The sequence below is a fragment of the Trachypithecus francoisi genome, unplaced genomic scaffold (genome assembly GCF_009764315.1).
Source record: "Trachypithecus francoisi isolate TF-2019V2 unplaced genomic scaffold, Tfra_2.0 Lachesis_group3, whole genome shotgun sequence".
In the NCBI taxonomy this organism is placed as follows: domain Eukaryota; kingdom Metazoa; phylum Chordata; class Mammalia; order Primates; family Cercopithecidae; genus Trachypithecus; species Trachypithecus francoisi.
In genome coordinates this window covers 82,127,808-82,144,673 of record NW_022681468.1, presented here as the reverse complement: position 1 = coordinate 82,144,673, position 16,866 = coordinate 82,127,808, and the positions used below count along the sequence as shown (strand labels likewise).

The following is a 16,866-nucleotide window of genomic DNA, read 5'->3' as shown; positions in this document are numbered from 1 at the left end:
TTTTTAAAATAATGAGCATGTGTTATTTTTATAATTTAATGAATAGATGTATTGATTTGAAAAACACACTGATCCTGAAAGTTAAAATTCCAATTCGGAGAAAATTGATTTCTATGAAAACTATCAATCCCCCAACAATGCCAGAAAAAAGAAATGTAACTATACAACATAGACAGTGATTGAGTTGTCACCACTCACTCTGATTTCACATATAGAATTTAAAACACCCGACCAGGCGCAGTGGCTCACACCTGTAATACCAGCACTTTGGGAGGCCAAGGAAGGAAGATCACTAGGTCGAGATACCCCATCTCTACTAAAAACCCACAAATTAGCTGAGTGAGGTGGTGTGCACCTGTAGTCCCATCTACTCAGGATGCTGAGGCAGAAGAATCTCTGGAACCCGGGAGGCACAGGTTGCCGAAATTGTGCCACTGCACTCCAGCCTGGTGACAGAGCAAGACACCATCTCAAAAAAAAAAAAAAAAAAACAGACAAACAAAAAAAAACGAGTTTAAAATGCCGCAGTCCTTGGTGGACTGAACAAAAGAATATTAATGCAGGAATAAAGACAAAGACGAGTATATTTGGAAGAAGGGGTTGGGGTTTCCTTGCTTCTAATGAACAAGGGCCCTGAGCTTCTATAGCACTTCGTATTCATTGAGTAAAGGAAGTAGGGAGAAAGGGGTGGTTGTCAGTCAGCTGCTTGACTTAGTGCAGGCTTGCATGACTGTGTTCTTTGAACAGTAGTCTCCAGATGTTCCAGTAGATAACCTCAAGGAGCACAGCACCAGGGAGTGATTGCCCTCAGCAAACCTCCTGGTGGCAGATGCAGAAATGAGTTTGCTCACATTCTGCATTCAAGATAAACAGTTTGCTGTTTGATCATATAGCCTTCAGTGGAATGCTGAGTTGGTCATGACCCTCAGACCTTTGGCTCCCTACATTAAAACACCCATTTCACCAGATTAAAATTATTCAATAAAATTTGTAAAAAGCACTTAAAATTTGCCAGCACTTAGTAAGGAAGCGCTCAATAAATACTGTTAACACTCTTACTTTCTCTGCTTGGCAGTTGTCCTAAGCCCACACCAGCCCTCCCACATTGCCTACTCCTGACTTGTGTCAGTCACGCATGACTCGACAGTCAATCTAGGACAGCTATTGCAAAATGCAAGACTTAAATTCCACCCCAGATGAATCCTCTTCTGGACCACAAGCAGCCCTTGAAAAGGATGGGAGTAGAACCCCCAATCATGAAGGCATTTGTTCCTCAAGACAGGCAGATGTTACGACCTCCACACAAGAACAATCCCATTGCCTATTACAGTTCCCATTTCAAAGAGATACTCCCACATATGCATGTATTTCCCTGAAAGATTTCCTGTTCTCTTTTTTTTTTTTTTTTGAGATGCAGTCGCTCCTTCTGTTGCCCAGGCTGGAGTGCAGTGGCGTGATCTCGGCTCACTGCAACCTCTGCCTCCCAGGTTCAAGCAGTTCTTCTGCCTCAGCCTCCTGAGTAGCTAGGATTACAGGCACGTGCCACCAGGCCCAACTAGCTATTGTATTTTTAGTAGAGACAGGGTTTCACCATGCTGGAACTCCTGACCACGCTCAGCTAAGTTTTGTATTTTTAGTAAAAACAGGGTTTCACCATGTTGGCCAGGCTGGTCTCAAACTCCAGACAACACCTGGCTAATTTTGGTATTTTCAGTAGAGATGAGGTTTCACTTCATCTTGGCCAGCTGGTCTCGGACTCCTGACCTCAAGTGATGCACTCATCACGGCCTCCTAAAGTGCTGGGATTACAGGTGTGAATCACCATGCCCAGCCCAAGATTTCCCGTTCTTATCACCAATAAGCCAGCTTGATGAGGAGTAGTGCTAGAGATTCCCATACTTCTTGACTTCCTTCTATCCTTTTCTGCTCACAGGCCCCCTCCCTTGTGCTCTCCGCAAAAGAAATAGTGCTGGAGGACAAATAGCATCCCTGCCCACACAAGGAAGGGCCATGTGATGTTCACCAAGCTCCCAAGCCACAATTCTCTTTTCCCAGAATCCTTTGCTCTTTGAAGTGTAGTCTTCCTCACCTTCCTGCAACCCTCCACCCCTCAGTCAGCCGACCTCTGAAGAGAAGGGAAGAGAGACCAAATGCCACTTGCAGGCCTGTCCCTTTGAACCAAGCCCTGAGAAGCCCTGCAGCAGTCCTCCTGTGTACCCTCTCCCCAGCCCTACACACAGATGGAGAGCCCTGGGAAGGGTTCCCACAGTGCATTAGCTCCAAAGAGTGCAAGAGTGTGACACTTCCAGCCTCTGTCAATAATTCATGAGGTCAGACTGAGGAGGACCAGTCAGAGTCAGTTTTCCCTAGACATGGGGAAAATTATACTTAAGCTCTCCTATCTCATCGGGATATGCTGAGTACCAAAGCAGAGTACTGCAGCTGTAACTTCTTGGCTGAGGAAAATATGATAAATCCAGTGCAGGCCTGTTCTATTACTTGCTCGCCATACATCCTCTTTTGAATGTCAAAATCCATTTTTTTTTTTTTTTTTTTTGGAGACAGAGTCTCCATCTGTCGCTCAGGCTGGAGTGCAGTGGTATGACCTCAGCTCACTGCAAGCTCTGCCGCCCAGGTTCATGTCATTCTCCTGCCTCAGTCTCCCGAGTAGCTGGGACTACAGGTGCGTGCCACCATGCCAGGCTAATTTTTTGTATTTTTAGTAAAGACGGGGTTTCACCGTGTTAGCCAGGATGGACTTGATCTCCTGACCTCATGATCTGCCTGCCTCGGCCTCCCAAAGTGCTGGGATTACAGGCGTGAACCACCATGCCCAGCTGAATGTCAAAATCTTTTTACAGCTGCTCAGCTGACCTACACAAATACTAAATGAATCTTGAGCAAACATGAATTCTATTAAAAAGTCATCCCTAGAACTGGATTTCATAAACCAGGATTTTTCCCCCCAGTTGCAGGGGAATAAGGCGGCCAAACTGGTGATTTCACCAACAATACATCTCTAAACCTACCCATTTTCTTTCATCATCTTTTCTGAAAGAAAACACTAACACACACACACACACACACACACACAAAGGAGCAAACGTATACTCCACAATAAAGGACTGTTAAATAAACTTAGCTTCATGAAATTCACTGTAATGTGTTTCCTTTTCTCATTTTGCCTTACACTAGTGAAAACGTTGCCATGGACCAGCACTGCTTCTCAGTCTGGCCTTTGGAGGCCAGTGGGTTAAACCAATTCTGATGTTTACATTTGCGTTTGTTGGGGCCTTTCTACAGTGCACCATAAGCCATCCAGATTTATTGATTCTCCCAGAAACTCAGGAGGGAGATCACTTCAGCCCACATGGCAGAAGTGGAGGCCGAAGTCTTGGACACAGAATTTATAGCTGGCAAGGACTTTATTCATCATCTACTCCACACCGTCAGTAATTTACAGATGAAGAGTCTGGCCCAGGGCACCAATAATAATCACTACATGGTGGCAGTAACTACTATGTGCTTATAGCTTACAGTTCATAAAGAGATTTTGCATTCAACAAATATTTATTGAACTAGGATGGAGGCAAACACATGGAGACAGAGTGGTTAGGCAGAACTTGAGTGCCCCCAGTTAGCATTTCCACCACTGCCCCAGGGACTCTGCAGCCTCCTCGCTAGCACTTAGCCCCTGTAAAGGAGGAAGTCCCTTTGGCGAGGGATGTGAGATACTGTTTGGTCAATGACCATAGTCTGCCCTCCAGGGCCCGTGAAGATGGAGGAGACCTTGGGCAGAGTGAAGGGCAGTGCCAGGCCTGGTGCAGCTACTCCCTATCACATCTCTCCCAGGCTCCTCCAGCCTCACCTGGTGGACTCTGTGAGGACCACAGGCCTCACCTCCATGGGCAGTCTCAAAACATTTGCCCTCCTGTGGGCTGTCACATACATTGACCCAGACTTTCTTGGAGAAGAAATTCTGAAGAAGCAAAAGCAACCAACTCAAAACCCCCACTTCCCGCAGAAGAAAAACGTGGGCAAGGAGATGCAAAAGGGCAGCGGCCAAAGTCTGCGGGTTCCTGCGGGGGCCAGGGGAGGGGCGAGCCCTACAGAGAACTTGAACAGAGAGCGCTTTGGTCACCCGCCAGCCCGGGAAGGCAAGGCCCCGTGGGGCGGAAGGCAGCTGGCTGCAGGGAGCGGCGGCGGAGGGAGGGGCGCACCGCCACAGAGGACATCCAGCAGGCCGAGGACGAGGAGGGGGCGGGCAGGGAAGCAGCCCGCCCTTCGTCCTGCCCTTTGCCCTACTCTCTGTCACCTCCGCTGGAAGGAGTGGAACTCAGACTTGCTGGTCTGAGCCATGCACAAGACGGGGCTGCTAGGCCTCTGTGTCCCGGCTTGGAATTCGGTGCGGATGGCCAGCTCTGGGATGAGCCGCAGGGACCCGCTCGCGAATAAGGTGGCCCTGGTAACCGCCTCCACCGACGGGTGAGTGCTCCCGCCAGAGTTTCTGAGGCCCTGGCTGCCTGGAAACAGGCACTGGCCTCTCATCCTCGGCCTCCCGTGCCCCTGTCCTCAGACCTCACACGCGGCCAAAGTCTGACCCTGGAAAAAAGCAGCCGCGTGGTCCGCCTGAAACCCCTCCGAATCCCCTGGCCCTGGACCCTCCCTTGCCAGGTTCGCGTCCCTGCTGCCTCTGGCACAACTGTGCCACCTCTGTGCAACCCCATCTTTCTAGTCCCCGCAGTGTTCTGGGCTGCCCCAGTCAACCAGCCCCACCTAGCGTCCGGGAAGACCAGAAACTAGAAATCCAAGGGCATCTGGATTTCAAAATCCTATCCCAACGCCTCCGGCACTTTGAAAATGTACCAGACACTTTATTTGGGCACCGAAAAGTCTCCCGGAACCCACCCCCTTACCTAGATGGAACACAAGAGCCATGTGTCAAGACTTTTGTTTAGGTCGGTACATCTGGGCCTACCTTGTCCAGCCTGTTTCTCACCCACCACTCTTGTCTGTCCTGGTTCTCATTTCTACAGGACTTTGCTAGATGCCAGCTCTCCACAAAACTAAAATACAAATGTAGGTAAAACGCTAACGACTGACAAGTCCAGAATGTGTAACTCTTCCTCCCAAGGCAATATTTACATGTTTGACCGGAGACCATCTTTTCACAAAATAGATGTTCCCAAAAAATAACTAAGGATAGAATTTTGAGAATATGGTAGACTAGTAAGAAAGAAACCTGGGGGCAGGGCTGTTCTGAGTGAGATCCTCAAATCATGGAAGTGGCTGCTGCACACCCAGCTCATTTCTCACCTCTCAGTCCCAACAGGGGATGAAGCCTGTCACCCGTGGTGGGAACTGTAGAAAGTGATGTAAGTTCTTGGGAACTGAGGCTGTGGTCCAGGTCATAAGAAAAAGTAAATGAGTGCCAAAAATGGCCGTGCCATTAAGCCTGTTTTACACATAGAAGAGACACGTGGACGTCATCTAGAGAAAGAGCCAGAATTCAAACCCGAGCAGTCTTCAGAGCCCATGCTGTCGACCTCTTCCCCTGTGCAGGCCTTGGCAGTCTTTGTCTCTTTCTGCTCACAGGATCGGCTTTGCCATCGCCCGGCGTTTGGCCCAAGATGGGGCCCACGTGGTCGTCAGCAGCCGGAAGCAGCAGAATGTGGACCAGGCGGTGTCCACGCTGCAGGGGGAAGGGCTGAGCGTGACGGGCACCGTGTGCCATGTGGGGAAGGCGGAGGACCGGGAGCGGCTGGTGGCTACGGTGAGCTGCAGGGAAATAGGCACAGAGCCAGGAGGTGGAAAAGGGAGCCAGCCTGATCCTCCTTCCCTGCTTTCCTGGATAGCAGCACATTTCTACTGTGTGACTTTCTGTTATGCATAAACTAACTTCAGACAATCATCCCATCTCAGTCAGAGAATTTTAAAACATTCTAATGCTTCAACCCTGCATCATCCCTTAAGTACCCCATAGAAACAGTTGGTACTGGTTCTCCAGTAATTTTCCATCTAGTTCGACAGATGAGAAGGGTAAATACAATCACAAAATAGATGTTCCCAAAAAATAACTAAGGATAGAATTTTGAGAATATGGTAGACTAGTAAGAAAGAAACCTGGGGGCAGGGCTGTTCTGAGGGAGACCCTCAAATCACGGAAGTGGCTGCTGCACACCCAGCTCATTTCTCACCTCTCAGTCCCAACAGGGGATGAAGCCTGTCACCCGTGGTGGGAACTGTAGAAAGTGATGTAAGTTCTTGGGAACTGAGGCTGCGGTTCCAGATCATAATAAAAATAAGTAAATTAGCGCCAAAAAGGCCATGCCATCAAGCCTGTTTTACACAGAGTAGAGACACGTGGAGGTCATATAGGGAAAGAGCCTGAATTCAAACCCAGGCAGTCTAACTTCAGAGCCCATGCTTCGACCTCTTCCCCTGCACAGGCCTTGGCAGTCTTTGTCTCTTTCTACTCACAGGATCGGCTTTGCCATCGCCCGGCGTCTGGCCCAGGACGGGGCCCACGTGGTTGTCAACAGCTGGAAGCAGCAGAATGTGGACCAGGCGGTGGCCACGCTGCAGGGGGAGGGGCTTAGCCTGACAGGCACCGTGTGCCATGTGGGGAACACAGAGGACCCGGAGCAGCTGGTGGCCACAGTGAGCTGCAGGGAAATGGGCACAGAGCCAGGAGGCAGAAAAAGGAGCCAGCCTGATCCTCCTTCCCTGCTTTCCTGGATAGCAGCACATTTCTACTGTGTGACTTTCTGTTATGTTCATAAACTAACTTCAGAGAATCATCCCATCCCAATCAGAGAATGTTAAAACATTCTAATGCTTCAACCCTGCATCATCCCTTGAGTACCACAAAGAAACAGCTGGTACTGGTTCTCTAGTAATTTTCCATCTAATTGGACAGATGAGAAGGGTAAATCCAATCACAAAATAGATGTTCCCACCCATGAGCTAATAATGCCCTATTCTTCAGCTTATAGTGTCAGGTCCCTGTTTCAACCACTTACTATGTGCCATTTCCTGTGTTCAGAGCCTTACAAAGGTTGTCTCTAGGCCTGACAACAACCCAAGCAAGGCAAGGACTATTCTCTCAGTCTGCAGAGACTGGCTCAGATAGCTGGAGCAACTTCCTAAGGTCCCACAGCCAGTAAGGAAAGAGCTGTGATTCAACCCAGACCTCCCAAGCTCCCTTCCTTTATTTGCTGCCTACGGACTACCAGGTACTGGACTTTAGTCTCAAAGAAAGTATATAAGTCAATGTCACAATTAGTAGTAGACACCAGCCCTGCAGCTGCTGAGGAAAATATGAACCATCCAGCAAAGGAAGCTCCTCTTCCCTTGAGGCTCAGGGCACACACTTTATTCCCCAGAGTGGAAGGGAGAATCTACCCAAAAATGGAAAGTACAAGATTGTGCTAACAGATTGGAAGATTGGCAGAAATAATTTGCACACTCTTCTTGGAAGAGGAGGATCTTAACAATAGTAGACGGTAGTGTGGTAGACTGTATAGGGTAATTCCATTTTTAAGGAACTGTCTGGCAAATGCTCAGATGTGCATTGGAAAGAGCCAAATGTGAGTCCAAGAGAGTCACAAATGTGAGTCCAAAAAAGCCTGGCCTAGGCTGGTGAACACAGCCCAACATTAGGGACTTGATCCTGATGTGGAAGGAGCTGTTTGGGAGTCTGGGTCAATTAGCACTAACTATATGACATGTAAGTAGCAATTGAATGTCAAAATCCTGCTGGAAAAACATCCTGTGACCCCCACTAGGTTCACTTAACAAGGCCTACAGGCCTAGCCCAGAAGTGGTACTTGAGCTAAACGTTTAGGAATAAATGTGAATGGACAGATGGAATAGAGATGAGGTTCCAGATAACTCTGCAAAATGAGCAGACAGCCAAGAAGGAACTGAAGGAAAGAGAGGAGTGCTGTCAGTCCACAGTGGAGAGCACAGGCTTAGAAGTACTGCTGGGAAAGGGGCTGCATTGGAAAGACAGAGGCCATGGGCCTCCATATCCTTTTTTTCTTTTTTCTTTTTTTTTTTTGAGATAGAGTTTCACTCTTCTTGCCCAGGCTAGAGTGCTATGGCACAATCTTAGCTCACTGCAACCTCAGCCTCCAGGTTCAAGCAATCCTCATGCCTCAGCATCCCGAGTAGCTAGGATTACAGGCATCCACCACCACGTCCAGCTAATTTTGGTATTTTAGTAGAGATGGGGTTTCACTATGTTGGCCAGGCTGGTCTTGAACTCCTCACCTCAGGTGATCCACCCCCTTGGCCTCCTAACATGCTGGGATTACAGGCATGAGCCACCGTACCCGGCAATAGCTTCTTAAAAGGATATGTTAAGGACCTTAAAAGGATATGTTTACACATCATTACAACAAATAAGAAGCCATGTGAGGTTTTGAGGAAGAGAAAGATGGTTATTAAGAAAGATAATCTGGCTCTGGTAGAAAGGATATACAAAGAAGACACTGAATCCAGGGCATCAGTGAGGAAGCTGTTGCTGTCATCCAGGTTTAGAGCAGTAGTGGTGGGACTGGAACAGATGTGTCCAAGAGACATTTAGTGGGAACGAACCAAGATTTTCCAACCCCATATCAAAAAGTGGGAAACACGAGCGAAGTCAAAAATGACTCTCAGGTAGTTTGTGTGACCATTGTCAGAGAGGAGAATGATAGAATACTTGTCAGCTATTTGAAATGTCTTCTGCCAATTGCCACATGTTACCCTGCAATGAGAAAAGCCACTGCCCTGAGAATGGTTACTACCCAGTGGCCTCCTCATCTGCACCACAAAGCTTCTAAGTGTGTGGTAAGTGGAAACCAGATTAGCTGCCTATCTGCTTGATTATATTTTTTCTTAAAAATGTATAACTATCAGAACACAGAGCAAACACCTCCTAACCACTTTAGTGTAGTGATCACACAGTTTAGAACAAGACTTAGAAGACTTTTTTTTTTTTCCCAGAGACAGGGCCTCACTCTGTTTCCCAGGCTGGAGTGCAGTGGCATGATCATAGCTCACTGTAACCTGCAACTCCTGAAGTCAAGCAATCCTGCCACCTCAGCCTCCCAAGTGGCTAAGACTATAGGTGTGCACCACCACACCAGTTCATTTTTTAAATCTGTTGTAGAGTTGGGACTGTGTTGCCCAGGCTGTTTTGAACTCCTGGCCTCTAGCAATCCTCTATACTGGGCCTACCAAAGTACTAGGATTATAGGTGTGAGCCACCACACCCAGCCTCATTCATCTTTTATGGTTTGCTATCTCTGTTCAATCAAAACCCAGCCTCCTCCCATCTCTGTGCTGACAGACCTGGAAGGAGAGGGGCATGAGGTATACAGCAGAGTAGAAAATGTCTCCAGGTGTTTCTAGAGCAATCCTCTGTCTTCTCCCAGCTCAAACACACGTGTACTCGGCACAGCGCACATCACTTAACTTACTCTGCACCTCCCTAGTAACAAGTCCATTGGTGAGACTTATACAGAGCCAAGGCAGGTGACTGGGCTTTATGCCAGGATACCAAAATTTAAAGGGTGCAGGAAAGTATTAATACTGGTTTCAAAAGATTATATGACTGTAAATTTTATTAGATTTACATGTCGACAGCCCAGGCATTCCTTCAACCGTCTAGAAACAACTGAGCTTAGCACCTAGTTGACAAGAATAATTAGTTAAAATGGAAAGCTAGCAGATGGTGTACATTATTAGTAACACCCCTCTGTGTGCCAGATCTGAAGCACAAAGTTGACCACGGGCCCATGTACTGCTACTTGCCCAAGGCATCAAAATTGCCAGTTCTGGGCAAATGCAAAGTCTGGTTTCAAGGTGGCTTTGTACTAAAAACTCTTGTTGGCAGATTCTGCTTGACCATTCATTACTCTAGCACATGCCTCACTACCTACTTATAACATATTAAGGAGGTGAGATGTTGCCCTTCTTGGCTGTCTCAGTTTAAATGTCAGTTTCTGCCTTAAATCTTTCATGCCTCCAGGTCAAAAGAGAGAGACAGAGACAGGGAAAATGACATCATAACCAAATATGGAATTGCTTTAAATTCAGGCTGGTATCTTCTCCCATCATGGCTCTCCTGGGCAGTCAGTTTCCTAAATGACCCCAACTCGCTTTCAGAGGGCTCTTATGAATTAGTGATGTGCTACAGAATGGGAGACTGACCTCGGTTCTTCCACTGCTAACTAGCTTTGTGCCCTGAGCAAATCACTTTCCCAAACACAGAATAAGCAGGCCTCCTGTTCTTAGCTAGCCTCAGTGTGTCACTACTGAACTATATGATCTTAAGAAAATTCCCTGAACCTGTTTCATCATCTCCACCTTAAGGACATTGGAACAGATGATCTCAAAGGCCCCTCCAGGGTAACTTTCTTCAGCTCTATTTAAGCCAGTTTTTCCATTTAGATAAGTGTGGACAGATTGACTTTGAGATAAGGGTAACTTATTCAAGGAGAACTGGACAGTAAGCACTTGGGGAAATGGGGGTGGAACTCACTGTGAAAGGAAGAGGAGGGGTCTAGAAATAGATTTTGAGGTGAGACTTGAAATCATGAGAATGAAGGAGCGTACCAAAGGGCAAGTGTAAAGAAAAGAGCAAAGGCTCAGAGACAGCCTTAGAAGAATAGGAGGTAGGAAGAAAAGACTGCAAAAAAAAAATAAGACCAACTTCCTGGTGGCTTGTGCCTGTAACACTTTTGGATACTGAGGCAGGTGGATGGCTTGAGCTCAGTAGTTCTAGACGGCAATAGGGCAAGACCCTGTCTCTACAAAAACTACAAAAATTGGCGTGGTGTGGTGGCAAGTACTTGTACTCCCGACTACTTTGGGGACTGAGGCAAGAGGATGGCTTGAACCCAATAGGTCAAGGCTGTGGTGAGCTGAGATCATGCCACTGTACTCCAGCCTGGGTGATAGAGCAAGACTCCATCTAAAAAAGAAAGAAGGAAGCCAACCTTAAATGGTTAGCAGCAGATCTTAGGGTAGTTTTCAAAAAAAAGATGTTTTAAGAAACGGAACTTATTTTGACGACAGTTCCTAAGAAGGAAGGTTTTGTTGTCATTGTTATTGTTGTTTTTAATATAAAGATAAGGTCTCGCTATGTGGCTCAAGCTTCTCTCAAACTCCTCAACTCAAGTGATCCTCCCACCTTGGCTCCCAAAGTGCCATGATTACAGGCATGAGCCACAGGGCATAACTCAAAAGAAAGTTTTTAGCAACATGGGTAAATGCACCTCCCTTACTTACTGCAGCCCTGGTCCAGACCTCACCCCCTCTCTCTAGGCTGTGAAGCTTCATGGAGGTATCGATATCCTAGTCTCCAATGCTGCTGTCAACCCTTTCTTTGGAAGCCTAATGGATATCACCGAGGAGGTGTGGGACAAGGTGAGAGGGGATTAAATCAGCAGGGGGTGGGCCTCAGAACACATTCAGTACAAACTCTGTCTGCTTTTAGAATGTGTTTGTCAAAGGCAGTGTAAATGTGAGGACTGTTTGCCATGTGCCACACACGTGGAGCACACCTGGTAAAGGGCGGGTGGGGGTAGCTCTATCCCTGCCCTTCCTATTCGTTTCTGCTACTCCTAGTTCTGACTGCTTGTATTTGCTCTTCACTCTCTGTAGTCTGCTCCCCTCCCCAGGCTTCTTCCCCAGTATGCTCTTCTACCTGGCTGATTTCCAACAGAGACATAGCAGCTAATATGCCAACAACTACGACACTTAAATTTACACACCCACCTGTCCCCTTTCAGCTGACAAAAAGCAATCTTTTTTATTAGTTGGGAAATATTAAATGCTGCTAGTTATTTAAAATACTGATTCTGGTGAAATGACCAGTTGCCCCTTTATAACATACATCCTTTAAAAAAAATAAAAATAAAAACCCGTATTATTTTCTTCTTAGCTGCAATGTCAAGAAAATCTGAGATCTGGATGTCTAAATTCAAGTGGTAGAACATTGGGTTTTATGTGAAAATGTATAATTACATTATATTCATAATATATTTCACACATTTAATTACAAAGTTTTAATTAAAATATTTGTTTTTGTTTATTAAGGTTAATATTCCCACATGATTTGAAAATGCTAATTTTTTATGATTTCTCATGGTTTTGCTTTTTACTCTGATGTTGTATTAGTCTGTTCTGTGTTGCTATAAAGGAATACGTGAGCTGGGCAATTTATAAAGAAAAGAAGTTTGTTTTGGCTTACGATACTGCAGACTGTACAAGAAGCATGGTGCCAGTATCTGCTTCTGATGAGGCCTCAGGAAGCTTACAATCATGGCAGAAGGAAAAAGGGAGCACAGTGTCACATGGCAAGAGAGGATGCAAGAGAGAGAAACCAGTCTCTTTTAAACAACTAGTCCTGGCATGAACTAATAGAGTGAGAACTCACTCATTGCCACAGGGAGGGCACCAAGCCATTCATAAGGGATCCACCCCCATGACCCAAACACCTCACACCACGTCCCACCTTGAACATTGGTGATCACATTTCAACATGGGACTTAGAGGGCACAAACATACCAACTATATCAGATGTCATCAAAAATTTCTCAACACTAAAGTATCAGGTTGCGAAAATACTATGATTTATTTACTAGTGTTTCATACACATAAAGACCAAAGTGCCAAAATGTTCTTCGGTGAGCTAGTTTTTGATTCTAGATGAGCTAGTTTGAGCGAAGCCTGGGCAACACAGTGAGACCTTTTCTGTATATTAAAAACAATAACAACAACAATGACAACAAAACCTTCCTTCTTAGGAATTATCATCAAAATGACTTCTCTTTCTTAAACCATCTTTTCTTCAAAACTACCCAAAGATGTGCTGCTAATCATTTAAGGTTGGCTTCTTTCTTTCTTTTTTTAGACAGTCTTGCCCTGTCTTTTTTCCCTCTTTCTTTTTTTCTTTTTCTTTTTTCCTCGCTGTGTCACCGAGGCTGGAATGCTGTGGTGTGATCTCAGCTCACTGCAACCTCTGCTTCCCAGGTTCAAGCGATTCTTGTGCCTCAGCCTCTGAAGTACCCAGGACTACAGGCATGTGCCACCACACCCGGCTAATTTTTTGTATTTTTAATAGTGATGGGGTTTCACTGTGTTGCCCAGGCTGGTCTCAAATTCCTGGCCTCAACAGATCCCGCCACCTTGGCCTCCCAAAGTATTGGGATTACAGGCATGAGCCACCACACCCAGCCAGATTCTGATAGTCTTTAAAATAGAGGAAAATCATTCATGAACAGTCTGCATAGAGACCATATGAAAATCAGTTTTGAACTAAGTACAGGCACACCTCGGAGATATTGTGGGTCTGGTTCCAGGCCACTGCACAATAAATTCAATATTATAATAAAGCAAGTCACATGAATTTTTTGGTTTCCCAATGCATATAAAAATTACGTTTACACTATAATGGTCATCTAATGGTAGTCTATTAAATGAGCAATAGTATTATGTCTTAAAATATATATATGTACCTTAATTTTAAAATACTTTATTGCTAAAAAATGCTAACAATCATCTGAGACTTTAGAAGCTGTAATCTTTTTGCTGGTGGAGGGTCTTGCCTCACCATTGATGGTGGCTGACTTAGGGTGGTGTTGCTGAAGGCTGGGGTGGCTGTGGCAATCTCTTCAAATAAGCCAGCAGTGAAGTTTGCCACATCAGTTGATTCTTCCTTTCACAAAAGATTTCTCTGTAGCATGCAATGCTGTTTCATAGCATTTACCCACAGTAGAACTTCTTTCAAAATTGGAGTCAATCCTATCAAACTCTGCCACTGCTTAGTCAACTAAGTTCATGTAATATTCTAAATCCTGTGTTGTGATTTCAACAATGTTCATGGCATCTTCACCAGAAACAGATTCCATCCCAAGAAACCACTTTCTTTGCTTATCCATAAGAAGCAACACCTCAGCCATTTACATTTTGTCGTGAGATTGCAGCAATTCAGTCCCATCTTCAGACTCTACTTCTGGATCTCTTGCTATTTCCACCACATCTGCAGTTCCTTCCTCTGATGCAGTCTTGAACCCCTCCACATCATCCATGAGGGTTGGAATCAACTTTTTCCAGACTCCTGTTAATGTAGATATTTTGACCTCCTCCCATGAATCACAAATATTCTTAATGGCATCTAGAATGGTGAATCCTTTTCAGAAGGTTTTCAGTTAACTTTGCCGAGATCCATCAGAGGAATCACTATCTATGGCAGTTACAGCCTTACAAAATGTATTTCTTAAATAATAAGTCTTGCAAGTCTGAATTACCCCCTGATCCATGGGCTGCAGAATGGATGTTGTGTTAGCAGGCATGAAAACAACATTAATCTCCTTGTACATCTCCATCAGAGCTTTTGAGTGACCAGGAGCATTGTTGAGAAGCAGTAACAGTTTGAAAGAATCTTTTTCTGAGTAGTAGCTATCAACGATGAGCTTAAAATATTCAGTTAACCATGCTATAAACAGATGTGCTGTTATTCAGGCTTTGTTGTTCCATTTATAGAGCACGGGCAGAGTAGATTTAGCATAAATCTTGACAGCCCTAGAATTTTCAGAATAGTAAATGAGCATTGGCTTCAACTTAAAGTCATTGACTGCATTAGCCCCTAACAAGAGAATAAGCCTATCCTTTGAAGTTTTGGAAGCCATATTAACAATAAAGCTGTTTTGCTTTCTTATCATTTATGTGTTCACAGAAGTAGTACTTTTAATTTCCTTCAAGAATTTTTCCTTTGCACTCACAATTTGGCTAACTGGTGCACATGGCCTAGCTTTCAGCCTGCCTCAGCTTTCAACATGCCTTCCTCACTAAGCTAATTATTTCTACCTTTTGATTTAAAGTGCAAGATGTGTGACTCTTCCTTTCACTTGAACACTTAGAGGCCATTGCAGGGTTAATAATTGGCCTAATTTCAATGTAAATGTGTCTCAGGGAATACGGAGGCCCACAGAGAAGGAGAGAGATGGGAGAAGGGCGGAGCAGTCAGAACACACACAACATTTATCGATTAAGTTCACCTTCTTTTCTGGGTGTGGTTTGTGGTACCCCAAAACAATTATAATAAAAACATGAAAGATCACTGATTACAGATCACTGTAACAGATATAATAATAATGAAAAAGTCTGAAATATTCCAAGAATTACCAAAATGTGACCCAGAGACAAAGTGAGCACATGCCGTTGGAAAAATGGCTCCAGTTTGCGCCATGAACCTTCCATCTGTAAAACCCTTCAATTTGTAAAAAACACAATATTTGCAAAGTGTAATAAAATAAGGTGTACTACTAACTTTTCTTTTAGACTATATATATTTTTTAAATATCACAGTGCATCAAATCCAAGCATAATGCCTGATCCTTGATTGAACTCTGGACTTTTAAAAAAAAACACATTTCTTGTTTACTCTGTGTTGTCCAAATTACTAAGGACAATCAACAAGCACCTTAAAATTGAGACAAAATGACTGTTTTTATAACACAGAATCTTGAGTTAAATTATAAATTATGAACATTATATAGTTCTTGATGAAGCAAGAGGCTGTAGTTTCTTCTATAACTGGCTTATGGGGGTGGGGAGTGGAGATTAGACAGGATAAGACTCAGAATAAGACAGTTTTTTAAAACATTACTTAACCTTTTATTTTTTTGGTTTGGGGGTGCTTGGCAAGTTTTACTGGGCTATAATTTTAATACTTTAACTGTTGTGAATTGAATAAAATATATTTTAAGGGTAAAAAAACACATTTGGGGGACAATTGAGGCCAATATAGTAGATAAAATTATCATCAATGTCAAACTTCTTGGGTGTGATAATGGATTATGGTTGCGTAAAAGAACATCTTTGCTCTTTGGAAATGTATGGTAAGTATTTAGGGATACAGTGTTCTAATATCTGCAACTAAGTTTGTTTATTTTAATTTTTATTTATTTATTTATTTGTTTTTTGAAATGGAGTCTCACTCTATTGCCCAGGCTGGAGTGCAGTGGTGTGATCTCGTCTCACTGCAACCTCCACCTCCCGGATTCAAACTATTCTCCTGTTCCATCCTCCTAAGTAGCTGAGATTACAGGCACATGCCACCACGTCCAGCTAATTTTTGTATTTTTAGTAGAGAACGATTGGTGAATCTAAGTGAAGGATCTCCAGATATTCGTTGTACTTCTATTTCCAATTTTTCTGTAAGACTGAAATATTTTAATATAAGCAGTTGTCTAGAACAATGTAAACAGGGGTCACACATTTGTTTTACATTATGGATATGGGGATTCTGATTGTAGCTTGTCTCCCAGCTTCCCCAGAAGGTACCTCCTCATGATCCCACTTTCTAATCAGGTCTAGCCAGGCAGTCCATCCTAGAGGGCCAAGAGCATCTCACTCCCTAAGCACAGAAGCCAGAGAAGTGCTAGAACAACCCCAGGTATCCAAGGTCAGGCCACATTTTCCCTGAGAAGCATGGCCCACTCTAGGGCAGGTCCAGGAGGCTGACAATTCCAGGCTGTCCCTAATTTGAAGAAACACGGACCACACAGCTCAAATCCAAAGGAGCCCTGAGGATTTAGGCCCCTTCTGGGCCAAATCATACTTGGCTGGTTACGAAACAAGATGAACCAGGATCCATTTTTTCTCACCTGAACCTAATGTATCATTATCTAGCTGAGCAGCTGATGAGAGCTACTTCTCCCTGAACCTCAGTTTCTTCATGTGCAAGATGCAGGTATATCATCCTAAGATCTTCGTCAGCTCTGACAAACATCCTAGGAACCCACTCTCACTCCTCATTGCCATGCCTCCTCCAGTGCTCTTCACTCATGCTGTTTCCCCTTCTTCTCT

The 16,866-nt window shown here is 44.7% G+C and overlaps 1 protein-coding gene across 3 annotated transcripts in view; it reads left to right on the top strand.

Annotated features, from left to right (window-relative positions):
• Nucleotides 1–3,941: 3,941 nt before the first annotated feature.
• Nucleotides 3,942–16,866, top strand: part of LOC117069942 (dehydrogenase/reductase SDR family member 4-like) — a 16,047-nt gene continuing 3,122 nt past the window's right edge. For 2 of the 3 annotated variants that reach the window (XM_033188501.1, XM_033188499.1), the window contains exons 1-3: nucleotides 3,942–4,485; nucleotides 5,596–5,773; nucleotides 11,317–11,418. In XM_033188501.1, the coding sequence (XP_033044392.1) occupies nucleotides 4,358–4,485; nucleotides 5,596–5,773; nucleotides 11,317–11,418 (408 nt within the window). In that variant the 5' untranslated portion in view covers nucleotides 3,942–4,357. The remainder of the gene's footprint in view (nucleotides 4,486–5,595; nucleotides 5,774–11,316; nucleotides 11,419–16,866) is intronic. The other variant, XM_033188500.1, reaches the window with a different exon arrangement.